This window comes from Pseudorca crassidens, chromosome 3 (genome assembly GCF_039906515.1).
Source record: "Pseudorca crassidens isolate mPseCra1 chromosome 3, mPseCra1.hap1, whole genome shotgun sequence".
Classification (NCBI taxonomy): Eukaryota; Metazoa; Chordata; class Mammalia; order Artiodactyla; family Delphinidae; genus Pseudorca; species Pseudorca crassidens.
In genome coordinates, this window is record NC_090298.1 from 138,134,368 (window position 1) to 138,151,592 (window position 17,225).

Genomic DNA, 17,225 nt, shown 5'->3' on the forward strand with positions numbered 1-17,225 from the left:
AGAGCCTCAAGTCCCACCAGTGCCCCTCCCCATCACCATCCTGGCCTAACTGCAGATCCCTAAAGCGCCACAATCACTCTGGGCTCCTTGTCTTTGCTCACGCTGGTTTCTCTGCCTGCCTTCCCCAGGCTGACACCTGCTTCCCCTTAGGCCCCCCGTGCACTGCCTCCCAACCCCCATCACAGAGCATCACCATCTTCTGCCCTGCTCTGTCCTCCTGCACAACTGTCCAGTCCTTAAGTCAGGGGTCCCCAACCCCTGGGCCACAGTATCGATCCGTGGCCTATTAGGAACCAGGCCACAGAGCAGGAGGTGAGTGGTGGGTGGGCAAGTGAGCGAAGCTTCATCTATATTTACAGCCGCTCCCCATTGCTTGCATTACTGCCTGAGCTCTGCCTCCTGTCAGATCAGCAGTGGCATTAGATTCTCATAGGAGCACAAACCCTACTATGAACTGCACATGCGAGGGATCTAGGTTGCCCGCTCCTTATGAGAATCTAATGCCTGATGATCTGAGGTGGAGCTGAGGCAGTGATGCTAGCACTGGGGAGTGGCTGCAAATACAGATCATCATTAGCAGAGAGGTTTGACTGCACAGAGACTGTAATAAACCAACTGCTAGAGACTCATATCAAAATCCTATTGGTCACACAGAAACGAAGACCCAACACAGCCATAAATAAACAAATAAATTTAAAAAAACAAAACAAAACAAAAAAACCCTATTGGTGACTGGCAAGCGAAAACAAGCTCAGGGCTCCCACTGATTCTGCATTATGGTGAGTTGTATAATTATTTCATTATATATTACAATGTAATAATAATAGAAATAAAATGCACAATAAATGTAATGTGCTTGAATCATCCCGAAACCATCCCCCCGCCACTGGTCCGTGGAAAAACTGTCTTCCATGAAACTGGTCCCTGGTGCCAAAAATGTTGGGGACTGCTACCTTAAGGGTAGGACCAGGTTGGGTGTCACTAGGTCCCCAGGGCTCAGCACACAGTAAATACTCAACAAATATTAGTTGGATGGATGGATAGATAGATGGGTAGATAGATGGTCAGATTGATTGATGGATGGATAGACAGATGGATAGATAGATGGACAGATAAATGGGTAGATAGACAAATGAGTGGATGGACAGATGGACAGATGGGTGGATAATCCACCCATCTGAATATAATATTATAGGATGGCACTCACATGCCCACTTGTGTGAATCCACACATTGCTGGGGGCCACAGGGCTCTAACAGAAGGACATGTGGGCTGACCCAGGCCCTCTCAGCTGATTCCTGGATCACACCTGGCATGAAGGTGATGAAGCTTGAGCTCTTGGCCTTCAAGGCCTCTTCTTTACTGGATTCAAATCAACATTCATTTTTGTTCCTAATTTCATGTTCATAATTTTGCATGCTTTTTCTAAAGGGAATCTCTGAAGTTGACCTGAAACCTGGACCTGCCCTTGCTATACAACTTTATTTTTAGTTTGAATTTGTTGTCAATTTCTAAAAAAAAGTCTAGAGATTTCAAATAAAAATCCAACTTTCTAGTTTCTCTTTAAAAAAATCAGAAGCTCCAGCCACAGAGCTGGTGGGGTACATTCTCTGTGGCTAAGCCACAGTTGTCCCTTAGATAGAGTGAGCACCTTCTGTTTTGCCAGAGGCCCTTGTGCCTCAAGCTAAGTGATTTTATTTTATTTGTTACTGGAAATGTCAATGAGTTCTGCCTCACCTTGTGGCCACGGCTTCTCCGGGGTAGTGGATGCTCTTGAAAACCAATGCAAATGCGCCTTCCTGAAAAGACGGGAAAGGAGAGTGAGGAACAACTTACTCTGGCTAAGCTAGGTTGCTGCAGCTCAGCCCACTACCCCAGACAGCTCTCCCTGGGAGCCTCTTCACTGCGGGCAGTCCTGGGGTCACTCACTCAGGGTGCTGAATGTAGGACAGCTTGCGCAGGGTGATGTCAGGAGGGGAAAGTGAAACAGGCGGTACCACAGTCAAGTATCAAAGACCAGAACTTGTGGATTTCATTGTAAGCAATATAAACCTCCCTGTCCAGGCCCACAAGGAACAGTTCCCAGCTCTGTGATGACCTGGGTGGACTGCTGCAGTTAGAACCTCAGGAAATGAGAACCATAGTCAGGGGTCCTGCCCTGGGCCTCAGGGATGGTGCCTACTCAGGGAGCAATTGTGAGGATTAAAGGGGCTAATCCACGACCTAAGTTTAGCTCAACACACGTTAGTGTCTGGGTTCAAATCATGGCTCCACCCCTTAACTGGGCAATCACTGCAGCCTTCTTTGTGTCTCATGGTGAATGGAAATGAGAATAGTCCTACCTTGTATGGCTTCTGTGAGCTAATGCATTTTAAATGCTTAGAACAGTGCCTGACATATAGAGACACATCAGAAGTATGAGTTGTTACAATTATTTCTATGGCAACGACTGCCATTTGTGCTCTGTGCCTCAGCTTGTTGGTTTGTGCAAACCAGAGTTACAATATAGTTCTCCTAACTCAAGACTCCAAACGCTCTTCCTATTTAAAAGTTCAATGCAAAATTCTCTCCAACATTCTGACCATCCTGTACTAATCATGACCCTACTTGACTTTATGTACAGCCAGCTATAAATCTGGATTTACAAGGTTTGGAAAACTTGGCAGACCTCATGGCCTCATGCTATGGCCAGTTTGCCAACTCAGTAACACAACCAGAGAGACCCCAGGGCCAGCATCTCCAGGTCCCTAAGGGCCTTTCAAACTGCCCAAAATGAAGGGGCTTTAGACAGAACCTGAGGAGCCTGACATTCACCCTGCTGGTTTTGTCAGCAATGAAGTAGGACTAAATAGAAAAACTCTTCCCGTTCTCTGCCAAAAAGAGCCCTGTGTTGCTTCAGATAAATCACTGAAGTTTAAAAGTGCCATCACTGAGAGACATTCCCAAAATTTAAAATTACAAATGGAAAAGAGAAAGTACTATGCTGCAAAACTATATTGGTTTACTGTATATTAGTTATGGGACAGGCTTTTATTTATAAATATGTCCTCTAAATTAAGGTCCCCCAAAATGGGAGTCATAGGGCAAAGGGTTTGACTTACTTTTAAAAAAAGACTGAAAACACCAAAGGGTCATATATTTTAAACCACAGTGTTGTACCCAAAGCAGCCTCTGACCCCAGATGTTCTAGATTCTCGGCCCTGAACAGTCTCCAAGCTGTCTCCATCTCAGGGGAGCTATTGGACAGCTTTGATGCTCAGAAGGATGGATTCTAGTAAGTCTGGAGCCCTCTCCTCCTCCCTCCACCGTCCCATGGCGGGCCTGGGTCTGCTCTACCTCCTCCTCCAACGAGGTGTCTCTCTTGGACAATCCCTCCACAATATGCCTCTTTGCAGGGACCTTGTTCCATGGGTCCAGCCCTCCGGGACATCACCAATCTCTTTCTCTCACCTGGATCATTCATTTCAGCACACAGACATGATCTGATATCTCCTACCACAAAAATACAATCCTGCCTCAGAACTGCAACCCTCTCCCTTCACTGGGCCATTTCTTTGCACCCTTCTTCTTCTACAAGCAAACTTCTCAAACGTCCACACCTGCTGTCTTTATTGCCTCTTCCTTCCTTCTAACTCCACTCAGTAAGGACTTGTGGGCATTTCTCCCACATGACGAATAACTGCTTTACTGAAACAGGAGGAAAGACTACAATTCTAAGTCTCCAACATCAGTTAAATTCATCTTGGGTATGTATGCACACAAGTCAACAATGCACACAAGTCAACTGATAAGATGACAACATGAACTGCCACAATCAAGGTCCCTTGTGCAACACACCATTGGTAGAAGCCACAGATCAGAAGGCCTATCACCATTTCAGAGATGTTAAAACAAAGCAAAGCAGTTTCTATTTGATGTTTACTACCAAAACCTCAGAACTTCTCCCAATTCTACAAGGATGTAACATTTTAAGGCCAGGCACTGTAGATGAGCCATCTTTAATCCTCAGGTACTTGGTGCAAGTTTGCCTAATAAATGTTTATAAAAACTGAAGGAATGAAGGGGTGATTTAGATAAGTGAGACTTGTAACTCACCAACTGCTGAATGACTCTCTCAACCAGTGTTGAAAATGTAATGTCCTCAGTTTCTCTGTTGTCGAACACATATTTAATCAGCTTGGCGATGGTCTCTGTATCTGTTTCTGACTCAAACTCATAGCCTTTGCTTTCCTGGAATATTTGGTTGGACAGAGTGTCAGATAATGGTTGTTGTGCAATGCTGGCCTGGCCAGCTCCCTCTCCTCCCTTATGATTTGTCCTTGGAGTGACTTAAGGCAAGAACAAGGAAAACGGGGAAGGGATGAGAAATGTTTGCCTGAATCCCACAGCCTAACACAGCTGAGTCATTGTAGTCTTCCCTGAGATCATCCCGCCTCAGAAGCTTGTCCTTGCCATTAATCTGGACATTGCAAAATAACAGCAATCAGAATGATCAAATACATTGAGTCAAATCCACCCACCTCCCAACCAATACCACAACCTCTTCATACCTGAAACTCTCGCCGCCTGCATTCCCACCCCACATTCCATTTGGTGTATGAGTTGGTATGTTATTCAGTGCAGATACTTTAATAAAAAGAAGTTCATGTTCTTTTGATTCTGCTCTGACTCTGCAACGGTCTTTGAGGTAAATGAGAATGCCCTGCTCTCTCCTCCAGCAAGATCTGGGGAGGAGCCTGAGCTGGGGATGAGTTTTGGGTCTAATGTGGTGACGTGGCCAAGAGTGGACCTCAATCAGCTTCTGCCTTTTTTTCTGGAGGGAAATGAGCTGGTTGGAAAGTTTCTGGGAAAGACCAATACCACTTGACTTAGATGTTACCCAGGGGAAGTATCTTACCAGAAATTTCCTCAGGTCTTTGTAATTTGTAATGATCCCATTATGGATGACCACGAATTCTGGAAGAAAAGTTTAGTCAAGAGAGAAATGCTATGAAGAAATGAAGTTCAAGTCAGATGTGAAGAAAGACAATTTGACAGCTTGAAACCTACAAACTCTGCTCATACAGACACTTGTGTTAAGCAAACTGCATTTACAGGGATTAGAGCTGACATCTGCCATGACTGCAATTTAAACCCAAGGAAATAACACATTTCTCTTTTGATAAAAAGCATCCACCAACCTGGCCACGCACTGAGCTCTGACTTGTGGCCTACAGTAGCATGAAATAGGCTTTGGTATTTATGTCAAAAGGGATGATTAACCCTTCATTGTCTATTAACTGTCTTCACAACCATCCCGTTCTCCATTGTTTTCATATCTATCGTGACTTTATTTCTTCACATTATTTTCTTAACCCTGTCACATTTTCTTTCATCTCAGCCTATTGTCTTAACTTCTCATCATTAATTTGTTTCCTAGAATCTGTGTTTTCTTTGTGAAAACTTCTTTGTGTAATTTTCATATGCAGTGTAGTTGCTGGGTATAAGTCTTCCTTAAAAGTATGCTCTGGGCTTCCCTGGTGGCACAGTGGTTGAGAGTCCGCCTGCCGATGCAGGGGATGCGGGTTCGTGCCCCAGTCCGGGAAGATCCCACATGCCGCGGAGCAGCTGGGACTGTGGGCCATGGCTGCTGGGCCTGCGGGTCCGGAGCCTGTGCTCCGCAGCGGGAGGGGCTACAACGGTGAGAGGCCCGCCGCAAAAAAAAAAAGTATGCTCTTCAGATATCACTGATAAGTCGTTGGAGAAATTTTACAAATCTTTTCTTATTTCCCATGTTGTTTTATTTTCAATTACTCATCCTGAGTCACAGCAGGCATTTCCAAATTTGGGTGTGGGGGCAATCTCCTTGGAGCCTAGCTGCTTTGGGGACACAGAATCATTGTCTGCAGTGAAGCGGGGGTTCACCCTATCATCTCAGTGGGCAGGAGGCTGAGGTTGAGGTGGCGACATTTCAGGGCACATGGTCTCGGTACAGTGTGTTACCTCAGCCAACACTCTTGCTCCAGGGACCAGCCTCTGCATCTGGCTTGGGGTTTGGCTGGATGTATATCGTAGGTCCTCAGCACCGTGGGGTCTATTGTCCCCCTCCTGAGTGCAGGGTGCCTGATCCTGTAGTGGGGCGTCTCATGGCTCAGGGCATGGACCAGATGCAAGGAATGGTCCCCAGCAAAGAAACCTCACTACCCAAGTCTCTGACCATGTAGGTGTATGTATAGCCTGGTCCCTGTGCTATCTCTGGCTGCTCTGATGAGAGAGGTGCATGGGGCCCTCCTGTTCTCTCCGGGAGGCTTTCCTTTCCAAATCGGGCAGGGTGAGCTGCCTCCAGGCACTGCAGTGTCCACAGGGGCAAAGGACACTGACCAGGGAGGTGCTGCTCTCTCCTGTGGCCTGACTTCCAAGACAATTAATGGCAGTGAGGCGTGCCAAGTGTTTAGCTAATAGTAAATACCCTACAGCTACTCTTACTCTAATATGAGGCTTGGCAAGAACCTGCATTATGCCACATTCTGGAGTCGGCTTGGGGTGGAGGATCCCAGCTGACTCCAGAAATCACTCTCTCCACCGGACACCCTCTCGCATCATGCCCAGGTGTGGGTCATGGGTGCTTCTGACCTGACCAGGCCCAACCCAGAGTGGAGACCCACTAGAAGGCCCAGTCTCCATCTCATATGCCCATGTGTCCTACTGCCAGAGGCCTGACACCCCTGGGTGCTGACCACAGAGTCCCTGAGAGCTACCAGTGGGAGCTCCAGACCTACCAGTCCTTCCCCCATGAGAGGAGACTGGGACATCATGTAAGAGAACCACCACATAAAGAATTGTCCTGGGGGCTCAGGCAAGTGATGTGGACCCATGAGCTGGGGCTGACATGGTGAGGGGGGAATTGGGAGAACTGGGTGGCCCTCGTTACAGGGACCAGGATTGGAGCAGGCACCTCAGATGTTAAACAAGATCGGCACTGCCACCTGCCCTGGCTCAGGACCACTCTCTTCAGGGGCAGGGATGGGTATAGCTGGACGAGGAAGGAACCCCAATCTTTCCTCAAGTGCCCAGCCCTCTGGAACACTCTGGTCCCTAACTGAGGAGCAGTGCCCAGGCCTTCAACCCTTTACACCACCAAGTCCCACTCAGGCTGGGTCCCCAGAGCCAAAGGCATTCATGGGAAGTGCCACTGTTTTCCTGTGGATGCCTGCAGGGTCAGCACTACCAGGGTCCAGGTTGAATTTGCCTCCTTTCTAGGGCCCAGTGCCAACAGTTTGGATACTCGGGGAAGACAGGGATGCTGAGAAGCCAGTTGGTGGTGGGTGTGGATCAACCCTGGCACAGGTCAGGGCCAGGCACAACCACTAGGACAGGGGAGCAAGGCTATACTACATACCGTTGCCTTTGTCTGAGCGCTGTGGGTGGCTGTTGACAGCATTGGGAACCCCGTGGGTGGCCCAGCGTGTGTGGGCAATGCCAAAGTGGGTCTCAAACTCCACTTTTAAGTCCATGCTGTCCTGTTCTAGATGAAGGAAAAATAAGTTTGCCGAACTTTAAGCATTGACATGGTACTGTTACATGAGGTGACTTCATTACATGAAGACACATCAGCTACACCAAAAGTACATCCCACCATCAACCACAAAGGCCCCATTCTGGAGAATTCTGCCAGACCCTTGCTTTAGTTAGTACTTATCAGTAATCTAACTCACTTAACTGAAATAAACTTACTTTAAAAAGAAAATTACAGGTCCCTACCATAAATGGAAAAGCAGTATCATTTGCCAGAAACATTAAAATACGTAAGTACTAAATATTGAAAAAAAAATTCTCAGCGCACCATCACCTGAAATAAACCATCCCACATTCTGGGAAACAGTTTTGCAACATGGACTTAACCCTCCTATTTTTCCATGCTTGGGTAGGTTAATATTTTTAGTCTCCAATGCTGTTGGAATTAAAGATTTTAAAGTGATCCAGGCTGCGATTATTACTCTGACTTGGAATGTCTTTCACATACTGTAAAGTTCTTCATCAAGAGCCTTGACATTTCCTCTTTTCTTGACTAGCTGGATATGTCTTTCTTTGACTTCGTTATTATTTCCATCGATTGCCACACCTGTAACATAAACATGATTTTTTGTACTGGAATTTAAGTTTTGTCTCCCATGCTTCATTACAGGGAATGACCCTGGGTGAGGGCTATACAGAACTGTGGATTTATTAGTTCTTATTCCCCAGGCTTGCTACCCAGAAGAGAACTAGACAGTGTTAGGATATTGACTTGGAAAGAGGAGGCTGTGACTGTGACAGTGCTAACCAGCAATCAGGGAAGATGTGCCTAGAACCCAGGCTGTGGCTGCCTCACCCCGGCTTCTAACCAGGGTAATTCTCGGAGTTTGCCTGCAGGAGAGGTGCCACCACGTCTGCCACCAAAGGCAGTGGGCTCATTTAAGGACATTTGTGCACTTTGCATTCTGCTACTTTAGCTGGTGTTTCCATTGCACTAGTGTTCCTGCAATCTTTCATCTGACTTGCTTTCTATTAAGAATTTATAGGAATATATAATTATCTGGCTCTCCTTTTTCTCCTAAGGCTGCTTAATTAAAAATGGGAAACAGACTAAATATCCACCTGTTATGTGGATGAAGGAGTAAACTCTGAGATAGGCATCCAGTGGAGGACTGTGTAGCCACTTAGAAAGATTATGTTAGGAAGTGTTTAGGATAATGGAAAAAAACAATGTAAGTGCAAGAAGAAGAACACAAAATTACAGAATTGCATAATTATAATTAGATAAAACAATAAATATCTGCATGACACCTCTACCATCCCCAGACCCCAGACAACCACAGGAGGGACACAGATATTGATGGGGGTGCTTGTGATGGATATTTTTTTACCTTTGTTTTTTCTTTCTACTTTTCTATAGAAATTTTCAAATTTGTTTAATGAACAAGTATTATGTTTATATGGCAGCAGCCTGCAAAGCCTACCTGCTGAGTCATAGCCTCTATACTCAAGCCGCTGCAGTCCCTTGATGAGGGTTTCAAAAATCTCCTTCCTTGTCCGGGGGACTCTGTAGTTCATGTAGGCGAAGATTCCTGTTAAAAGAGGGAAAACCATATGTTTATAAAACAATTGGTTCGTGTTTAGAAGAAAACACTTCTGGGGAAACAGATACCAGTGGAGGCGCATCGCTGAAGGGCTTCCAGGCTGCCTGCAGAGGAAGGTGTGGCCTTCCCCAGACATAATGGAAGAGCAGAACTCCCTTCCTGCTTCTAGAAGGACATTGTATGCAGCCCTCCTGCAGTGACAAAAGGACTCACAAAGCATGTGAAGAACACACTCACACACCATGGCCTTGCCATTCCACTGTGGAGAATTTCTCCTATGGACATACTCGAAGAAGACGCCTTTCATTGTGGCAACATTTATAACAGAAAAGATCAGCAAAACAAAGCAACCACCTAGGGCCATCTGGAAGTCCCCACTATGTGTACTCCTTGGTTTGCACAGAACACACCTGAGAAGAGTCAAAAGGAGGTCACCCCAGCCTCCTATGACAGGTAGGAACAGGGGCTGGGGCCTTTGCTCCACTTTCCACTTGGCCCTACTGCTTGGAGTATTACCATCAATAAGCACTACCTTTACGACAGCAAGCATAAAATCATCTCTTGGCCTCATAGAGAATCCTTATCTTCAAGGGAGGCCCACCAGCCTAGAAGATTTTGTTTGGCTTTATTTTCTGCATTCATATATTAAAATAATATTTTCCCAAATAGGAAGAAACAGTCATCATGTTGGTTCTTTCCAAACTCCTCCACTTCCCTGCTTGAGACTACAGACCCTTGGTCTGTCTCTATCCTGCTCTGTGAGTGTCCCATCCCATTACCCCTCTGTCCTTTTGCCCTACACAGGAAAACCTCCCTTCTCAAAGTTCAGCTCCAACCCCACCTCCCAGGGCAGGCTTGTCCAGGCCCTGGCCAGAAGTGTTCACCTGCTCTTACATCCTGAGACATCTACATCCCCTGACAAGGTCACAGGCGTCTTGGCACATGGTCCTTGTTCAATAAATGTATGTGGATAGAATGACCATGAATCTGTATTAAGCAGGGAAGCAACAATATGGATCGTGAAAAGGAACTCATCTTATTGAGAACTCACTATATGCCAGGCACTGGGCTAAGCACTGCTACACAGGTATCAATCAAAGCTTGAAGCAGTCTTAGAGGTTGGACCTGCCATTACCCTCCCCTTACCTTCTGGAACTGGGCCAGAGTCAGGAGTGGAACCAAAGAGACCTGATTTTAGGACTTAAATGATACTAACCTCTGGGCAGCACTGCCTCGGGGATGAATAGGGTTAAAAGAAGGTTTATTTTCTCAATTTTAATTTTTAAATTTTATTATTTTTAAATTTTCTCAACATTTTTCTGGTATGACAGAAAGGTCAGCAAAATTTTAAAATTTCCAGATACCTGTACCTGCACTCCCATGTTCATTGCAGCATTATTTACAACAGCCAAGACATGGAAACAACTTAAGTGTCCACTGATGGATGAATGGATAAAGTAGCCATGGAATATATATGTAGTATTATTTTTATTAATTAATTAATTTTATTTATTTATTTTTGGCTGCGTTGGGTCTTTGTTGATGTGTGTGGGCTTTCTCTAGTTGTAGCGAGTGCGGGCTACTCTTGGTTGCGGGCTTCTCATTGCAGTGGCTTCTCTTGTTGTGGAGCACGGGCTCTAGGCGCACGGGCTTCAGTAGTTGTAGCACGTGGGCTCTGGAGCGCAGGCTCAGTAGTTGTGGCACATGGGCTTAGTTGCTCCACGGCATGTGGGATCTTCCTGGACCAGGGCTCAAACCCATGTGCCCTGCATTGGCAGGCAGATTCTTAACCACTGAGCCACCAGGGAAGCCCTATATATGTAATATTAATGGAATATCATCCAGCCATAAAAAAGGAGGAAATCCTGATGTTTGTGACAACATGGACGAATCTTGAGGGCAATACGCTAAGTGAAATAAGTCAGACAGAGAAAGACAAATACTGTATGATCTCACTTTTATATAGAATCTAACCAAAAAACTAACTCATAGATAAAGAAATCAGATTGGTGGTTGCCAGAGATGGGGGATGAGAGGTGAGCGAATTAGGTGAAGGTGGTCAAAAGGTACAAACTTCCAGTTATAAGATAAATTCTGGTGATGTAATGTACAGCATGGTGGCTATAGTTAATATTCTATTGTATATTTGAAAGTTGCTAAGAGAGTAGATCTTAAAAGTTCTCATCACAGTGAAAAACTTTTAACTACGTGAGGTGATGAATGTTAACTAATCTTATTGGGGTAATCATTTTGCAATATGTATATACATATACACATACATATGTAACATATACCAATACATATATACATATACAAATCATTATGTTGTATATCTTAAATTTATACAATGTTATACATCAATTATATCTCAATAAAACTGGGAAAAATATTTGCCAGATATAAACCTTGGAGAGGGCAACCTGCCTGCAGATAACTAAGGGATGATCATGATTATACAGCAAACCACATGTCATATCTCTGTAATATCTGTAATGACTCTAGGTTATATTCAAGTCAATATAGTATTTTTGAATGAATGATTAATCTAAATGATTTAAATTAAATGATTAAAGCAAATATTATACTTCTAAGCAGTAAGTAGGGTCACATCATAGAAATTTAACTTGCTAAAATTAATCTAGACACAGTCAAAAAATAGGCGATGAGATTATACAGTGCTAAAAATTATATTTTGCATTCTTAGGTACTGTATGCTACTGTACACAGGATATATTTGCACACAAGTATTAAGGGGCAGGGTTTATATTTAAAAACACGCACACTGTGGTTTCTGAGCAGTTACAGATGTTTTCTTTTAAAAATGGCCAAGGATAATTTTGGCAGTCAGCTATTTTTGTCTTCTAGGTCAGGTGAGAAGCGCTTCCCCAGCTTAGCATCTGTGCTTCAAGAGCTCACAATTTACCCTACGCTTCAAACCTAAACACTTCTGGTCAGAGGATGTATTTTTGTCACCTTACATATATATAAAAAAAAAGACAGCTACTTTTTAATGTAAATTTTTTAACAGCTTCATTGGGATACAAGTCACATACCATAATATTATCCCATTTAAAGTGTACAATGCAATGGTTTTTGAGTATATTCACAGAGTTGTGTAGCCATCACCATAATCTATGCTTAGGTAAAACTTTCTATAACATTAATTTTTCTGCAAAAAAATCAGGAAGTTCCCTGGAGGGATATGGTCAAATTCCAGTCAATGTAAAGAGCACATAGCTACGGGAGGTGGCTATATGAAGGATGGAGCAACTCACAAACCATTTTTGTAGTCTTTTAAACTGCAAAACTCTCCTGGCACCTTGGGAATTATTCTAGAATTATACCTGCACCCTCACAAAGGGGAGCTAACAGGCATTGCAGATGACACAAAGGCCCATACACCAACTCTTGTTTTTCTTTTGGTGGGGGGGGCTGGGTGGAGACAATGTATATTTCCAAAAGTCAAATTATTGTCTATTTTTCTCCCATAAGCATGGAATAAAAGATATATATATTTTTTATTCTATTTTGTTCAGTGGCCTTGTCTTCTTTGTTGGCTTTATGCCTTAAAAAAATAATACACAGTTTTATATACAATCTACTGTGTTCTTCAACTTCTTTTTATTTATTTGTTTGGCAAGAATTCATCCTCTTATTCATTCTTTTGAAAATATCTAGAGCCTTTATCCTACATGGCATTCACTCTGTTAGGTCTTACAAATATCAAGGAAAATAAAACGTACATGATCCTTATAGTCAGAATGAGAGGTGGTCATCAAACAAATATATGCATAAATTATTTTAAATGTTTTGAAAGGAAAAACACCAACTCTTTCAAATCCGAAATTCTTTTACAAGAGCGCTGTATGTTTGCCGATTCTCCCCTGCAATTCCCCGTTCTCTGGGCCAAACTTCACTTCTATGTTTATTTTTTTATTTTTTATTTATTTATTTTTTACATCTTTATTGGAGTATAATTGCTTTACAATGGTGTGTTAGTTTCTGCTTTATAACAAAGTGAATCAGTTATACATATACATATGTTCCCATATCTTTTGTGTCTCCCTCCCTCCCACCCTCCCTATCCCACCCCTCCAGGCGGTCACAAAGCACCGAGCTGATCTCCCTGTGCTATGCAGCTGCTTCCCACTAGCTATCTACATTACGTTTGGTAGTGTATATATGTCCATGCCACTCTCTCGCTTTGTCACAGCTTACCCTTCCCGCTCCCCATATCCTCAAGTCCATTCTCTAGTAGGTCTGTGTCTTTATTCCTGTCTTACCCCTAGGTTCTTCATGACACTTTTTTTTCTTAAATTCCATATATATGTGTTAGCATACGGTATTTGTCTTTCTCCTTCTGACTTACTTCACTCTGTATGACAGACTCTAGGTCGACCCACCTCATTACAAATAGCTCAATTTCGTTTGTTTTTATGGCTGAGTAATATTCCATTGTATATATGTGCCACATCTTTTTTATCCGTTCATCCGATGATGGGCACTTAGGTTGTTTCCATCTCCAGGCTATTGTAAATAGAGCTATAATGAACATTTTGGTACATGACTCTTTTTGAATTATGGTTTTCTCAGGGTATATGCCCAGTAGTGGGATTGCTGGGTCATATGGTAGTTCTATTTGTAGTTTTTTAAGGAACCTCCATACTGTTCTCCACAGTGGCTGTACCTATTCACATTCCCACCAGCAGTGCAAGAGTGTTCCCTTTTCTCCACACCCTCTCCAGCATTTATTGTTTGTAGATTTTTTGATGATGGCCATTCTGACTGGTGTGAGATGATATCTCATTGTAGTTTTGATTTGCATTTCTCTGATGATTAATGATGTTGAGCATTCTTTCATGTGTTTGTTGGCAGTCTGTATATCTTCTTTGGAGAAATGTCTATTTAGGTCTTCTGCCCATTTTTGGATTGGGTTGTTTGTTTTTTTGTTATTGAGCTGCATGAGCTGCTTATAAATTTTGGCGATTAATCCTTTGTCAGTTGCTTCATTTGCAAATATTTTCTCCCATTCTGAGGGTTGTCTTTTGGTCTTGTTTATGGTTTTCTTTGCTGTGCAAAAGCTTTGAAGTTTCATTAGGTACCATTTGTTTATTTTTGTTTTATTTCCATTTCTCTAGGAAGTGGGTCAAAAAGGATCTTGCTGTGATTTATGTCATAGAGTGTTCTGCCTATGTTCTCCTCTAAGAGTTTGATAGTTGGAAACACAAAAGACCCTGAATAGCCAAAGCAACCTTGAGAACGAAAAATGGAGCTGGAGGAATCAGGCTCCCTGACTTCAGACTATACTACAAAGCTACAGTAATCAAGATAGTATGGTACTGGCACAAAAACAGAAATATAGATCAATGGAACAGGATAGAAAGCCCAGAGATAAACCCACGCACATATGGTCACCTTATCTTTGATAAAGGAGGCAGGAATGTACAGTGGAGAAAGGACAGCCTCTTCAATAAGTGGTGCTGGGAAAACTGGACTGGTACATGTAAAAGTATGAGATTAGAACACTCCCTAACACCATACACAAACTTCACTTCTGAACTCACGTCAGGCACTTATGCCTCTCTGGCTCTGAGACCCAGAACAGCCCCCTTGGTGGGAGGTGCTGCTGCCAGAGCCCCTGGTGGGCTGGAACTGGCTGGAACGGCTAAAGGGTCCTTGCCATCAGGACCACCAGCTGTGTCCACACCCAGCTGGGAGGCTTGGCAGCCACTCAAGCACCGTTTGGTTGATTACTGTGGTGAGAGGGGCTGCCAAGAAGTGGTTTTCAAGGTCTTTGTGCAAGAAGGCATAAATCTAATTTTTAACATGAAATCTCTTGCATACCAACCTCTTTTCAGTAAATTCTTTTAAGCACTGTCTCTCTCCTCTCTCTTGGCTGGATTCTCCCTGCACACCACCACATGAAAGTGAATAAAGCAGCACCTATACTGTGCTCTTATTATTTAAAAAAATAATGGAATAGAATAAAGCTGCTTTCCCAGGAATTTTGTTTGCTATTCATATCAGAATTCCCTTCTGGAATCCCATTCATCTGCAATAAAAGCTGCAGTGAGAATCCATTTTTTACCTATGAAATCAGTAAAGATCCACCAGTTTGACAACAAGTGAGAGTTTAAATTTGTACACTCTCTTTGGAAGGCAATTTGGCAATCTCTCAAATTAAAATGTACACATCTGTTGCACAAAGCTTCTGCACTTCTAGGAATGTCTCCAACAGATATCTGTGCAGAGATTCAACTGTGCATGCATTAGGATAGTTGCTCAGCGCTGTCTGTGATAGTTGAAGACTGGGGACAGCCTGATGCCTGGCAGGGCCCAGGTAAGTGGTGGCACGGCCACACGTGGCCACTGTAGGGCCACATGCAGGCAGCCCTATACAGAGAACAAGGTGAAGCTGTGTGTTCTCTTGGAAAACAGGCTACATCTCCAAGATGTGTCAAGGGAAAAAAGTGGCCTGCAGAACATCTGTAAATTACCCAAGGTGGGGCAGGGAGACACATAGCGTGTTCCTGGAAGACCCAAGGAGCAGTGGTTGCCACTGACGAGCGTGCTGGACAGAAGGCAGAAACTCCTCTCCCACTGCATGTGTCCCTTTTGTACAGTCAGGATATTTTGCCATGTGCCTGTATGTAGTATGTTACCATGTACCGCTCTATGAATTAGAGAGTGGTGGGTACAGGATTGTCAGCTAGCCCAATCAACTTCACCGTGGCTCCCCAGCTCTGCTCACCTGGAGGGACAACAGCCATGAGAAGGCAGAAAGCAGTCTGAGCACACGGTCCAGTGCGTAAAAAGACAGGGTCAGGGTCACCCCGCCTGGGTTCCTCCTCCCTCGCCTGCTTACTAGTCTGTAACAGCAAGAAGCACAGAGGGTGGCAGCTATGGCCTACCACCTTCGCCAAATATCCATTTCAAATCCCAGCCCACTCCTTGCTTCTGCGTGGCCTGGAGCAAGTCACTGAACTCCCAGTGGAGCGTGGTGATGGCAGCACTACTTCCTAGGGTTGTTGTGAGAATTCATGGGAGTCTTTGTAAAGCAAGAGGAACAGTGCCTGCTGCATAGTAAGTGTCTGTATCTGTGAAAATGGAGCAGGCAAAGAGCTTCCTCCTCCTGGGGAGCATGCAGCACAAATGCAGGTATGTATACAGCACAGAGGAAGCCCTTGAGAAATTATCATTAAATAAAACCACAAGGAAAACAGTACCAGTTTACTGGTATTTATTTTTGGCTTTCTACTTGGGGAAATGATGATTAAACCAAATGTGTGATCTGGTTACAGATTGATTAAGATGTAAATCATCCCATAAACATTTCTCTGGCCCACAGGGGCTTCATCACTGTGCTGCGTGCTGTGAAGTGCCAAGATAGACCAGTCAGGGGGCCTTGCAAGGCGAGTCATGAGAGGACATGATGCACAGGGACCACCCGACCCCTCAGGAGACTTGCAGGCAGAGAGGCTGAGAGCTGAGAGGTGGGAAAGGGGCAGAAGGCTCCTGGACCGGCTCTCTGCAAAGGTGGCCGACAGCTCACCCACAGGCCTTCTCCTCTCCCGATTTTTAAAAAGTTACATGGCCCTGTTTATTTCCTATATAGCACTTCCCTTCTTGTCTGTTGTCTGACTCCCCACTGGATTGTAACCTTCATGAGGATGGAGACCACACGTGTCTTGTTTATCTGTCTTATTCCTTGCTATATTCCCAGAACCCAGCACAGAGCGTGGTACATTTGAGGTGCTCAGTAACTACTTTTTGAATGAATGAATACATGAATAAATGAATGGATTTGGTGGGGGGCATTGATCAGAGAAGGTGACCTTTGAGCTGGGCTGGAGACAGCCACCCTCAACCACGGACAAGCAGAGAGAACCCCCAAGTGTAAGCACGAGGGACAGAAAGGCAAGAGAGGTGGGTAGTGCTGAGTCTGGTGTCCCTGAGTGTTAGCTCCTTTCACCAGGGCAGTGAGGCACTGCTCTAAAGGTAACCCTAAGACACTCAAGCACAAAGGCATATATGCCCCAGCATTACCCACCCCCAACCATCATGCACTGTGAGGACCCTAGGAATAGAGTGGAGAGTCTTCTAGATAAATGAACCAGGTCCTGGGGA

General features: G+C 44.3%; 1 protein-coding gene across 1 annotated transcript in view; it reads right to left on the reverse strand.

Moving 5' to 3' along the window:
- The window catches only part of GFPT2 (glutamine-fructose-6-phosphate transaminase 2), a 45,568-nt gene that overhangs the window by 21,041 nt on the left and 7,302 nt on the right, over nt 1-17,225 (reverse strand). Inside the window, exons 2-7 of the mRNA XM_067732619.1 lie at nt 8,979-9,086; nt 8,003-8,101; nt 7,379-7,504; nt 4,898-4,956; nt 4,096-4,230; nt 1,738-1,799 (exon numbers count right to left, since the gene is read on the reverse strand). Of these exons, the coding sequence (XP_067588720.1) occupies nt 1,738-1,799; nt 4,096-4,230; nt 4,898-4,956; nt 7,379-7,504; nt 8,003-8,101; nt 8,979-9,086 (589 nt within the window). The remainder of the gene's footprint in view (nt 1-1,737; nt 1,800-4,095; nt 4,231-4,897; nt 4,957-7,378; nt 7,505-8,002; nt 8,102-8,978; nt 9,087-17,225) is intronic.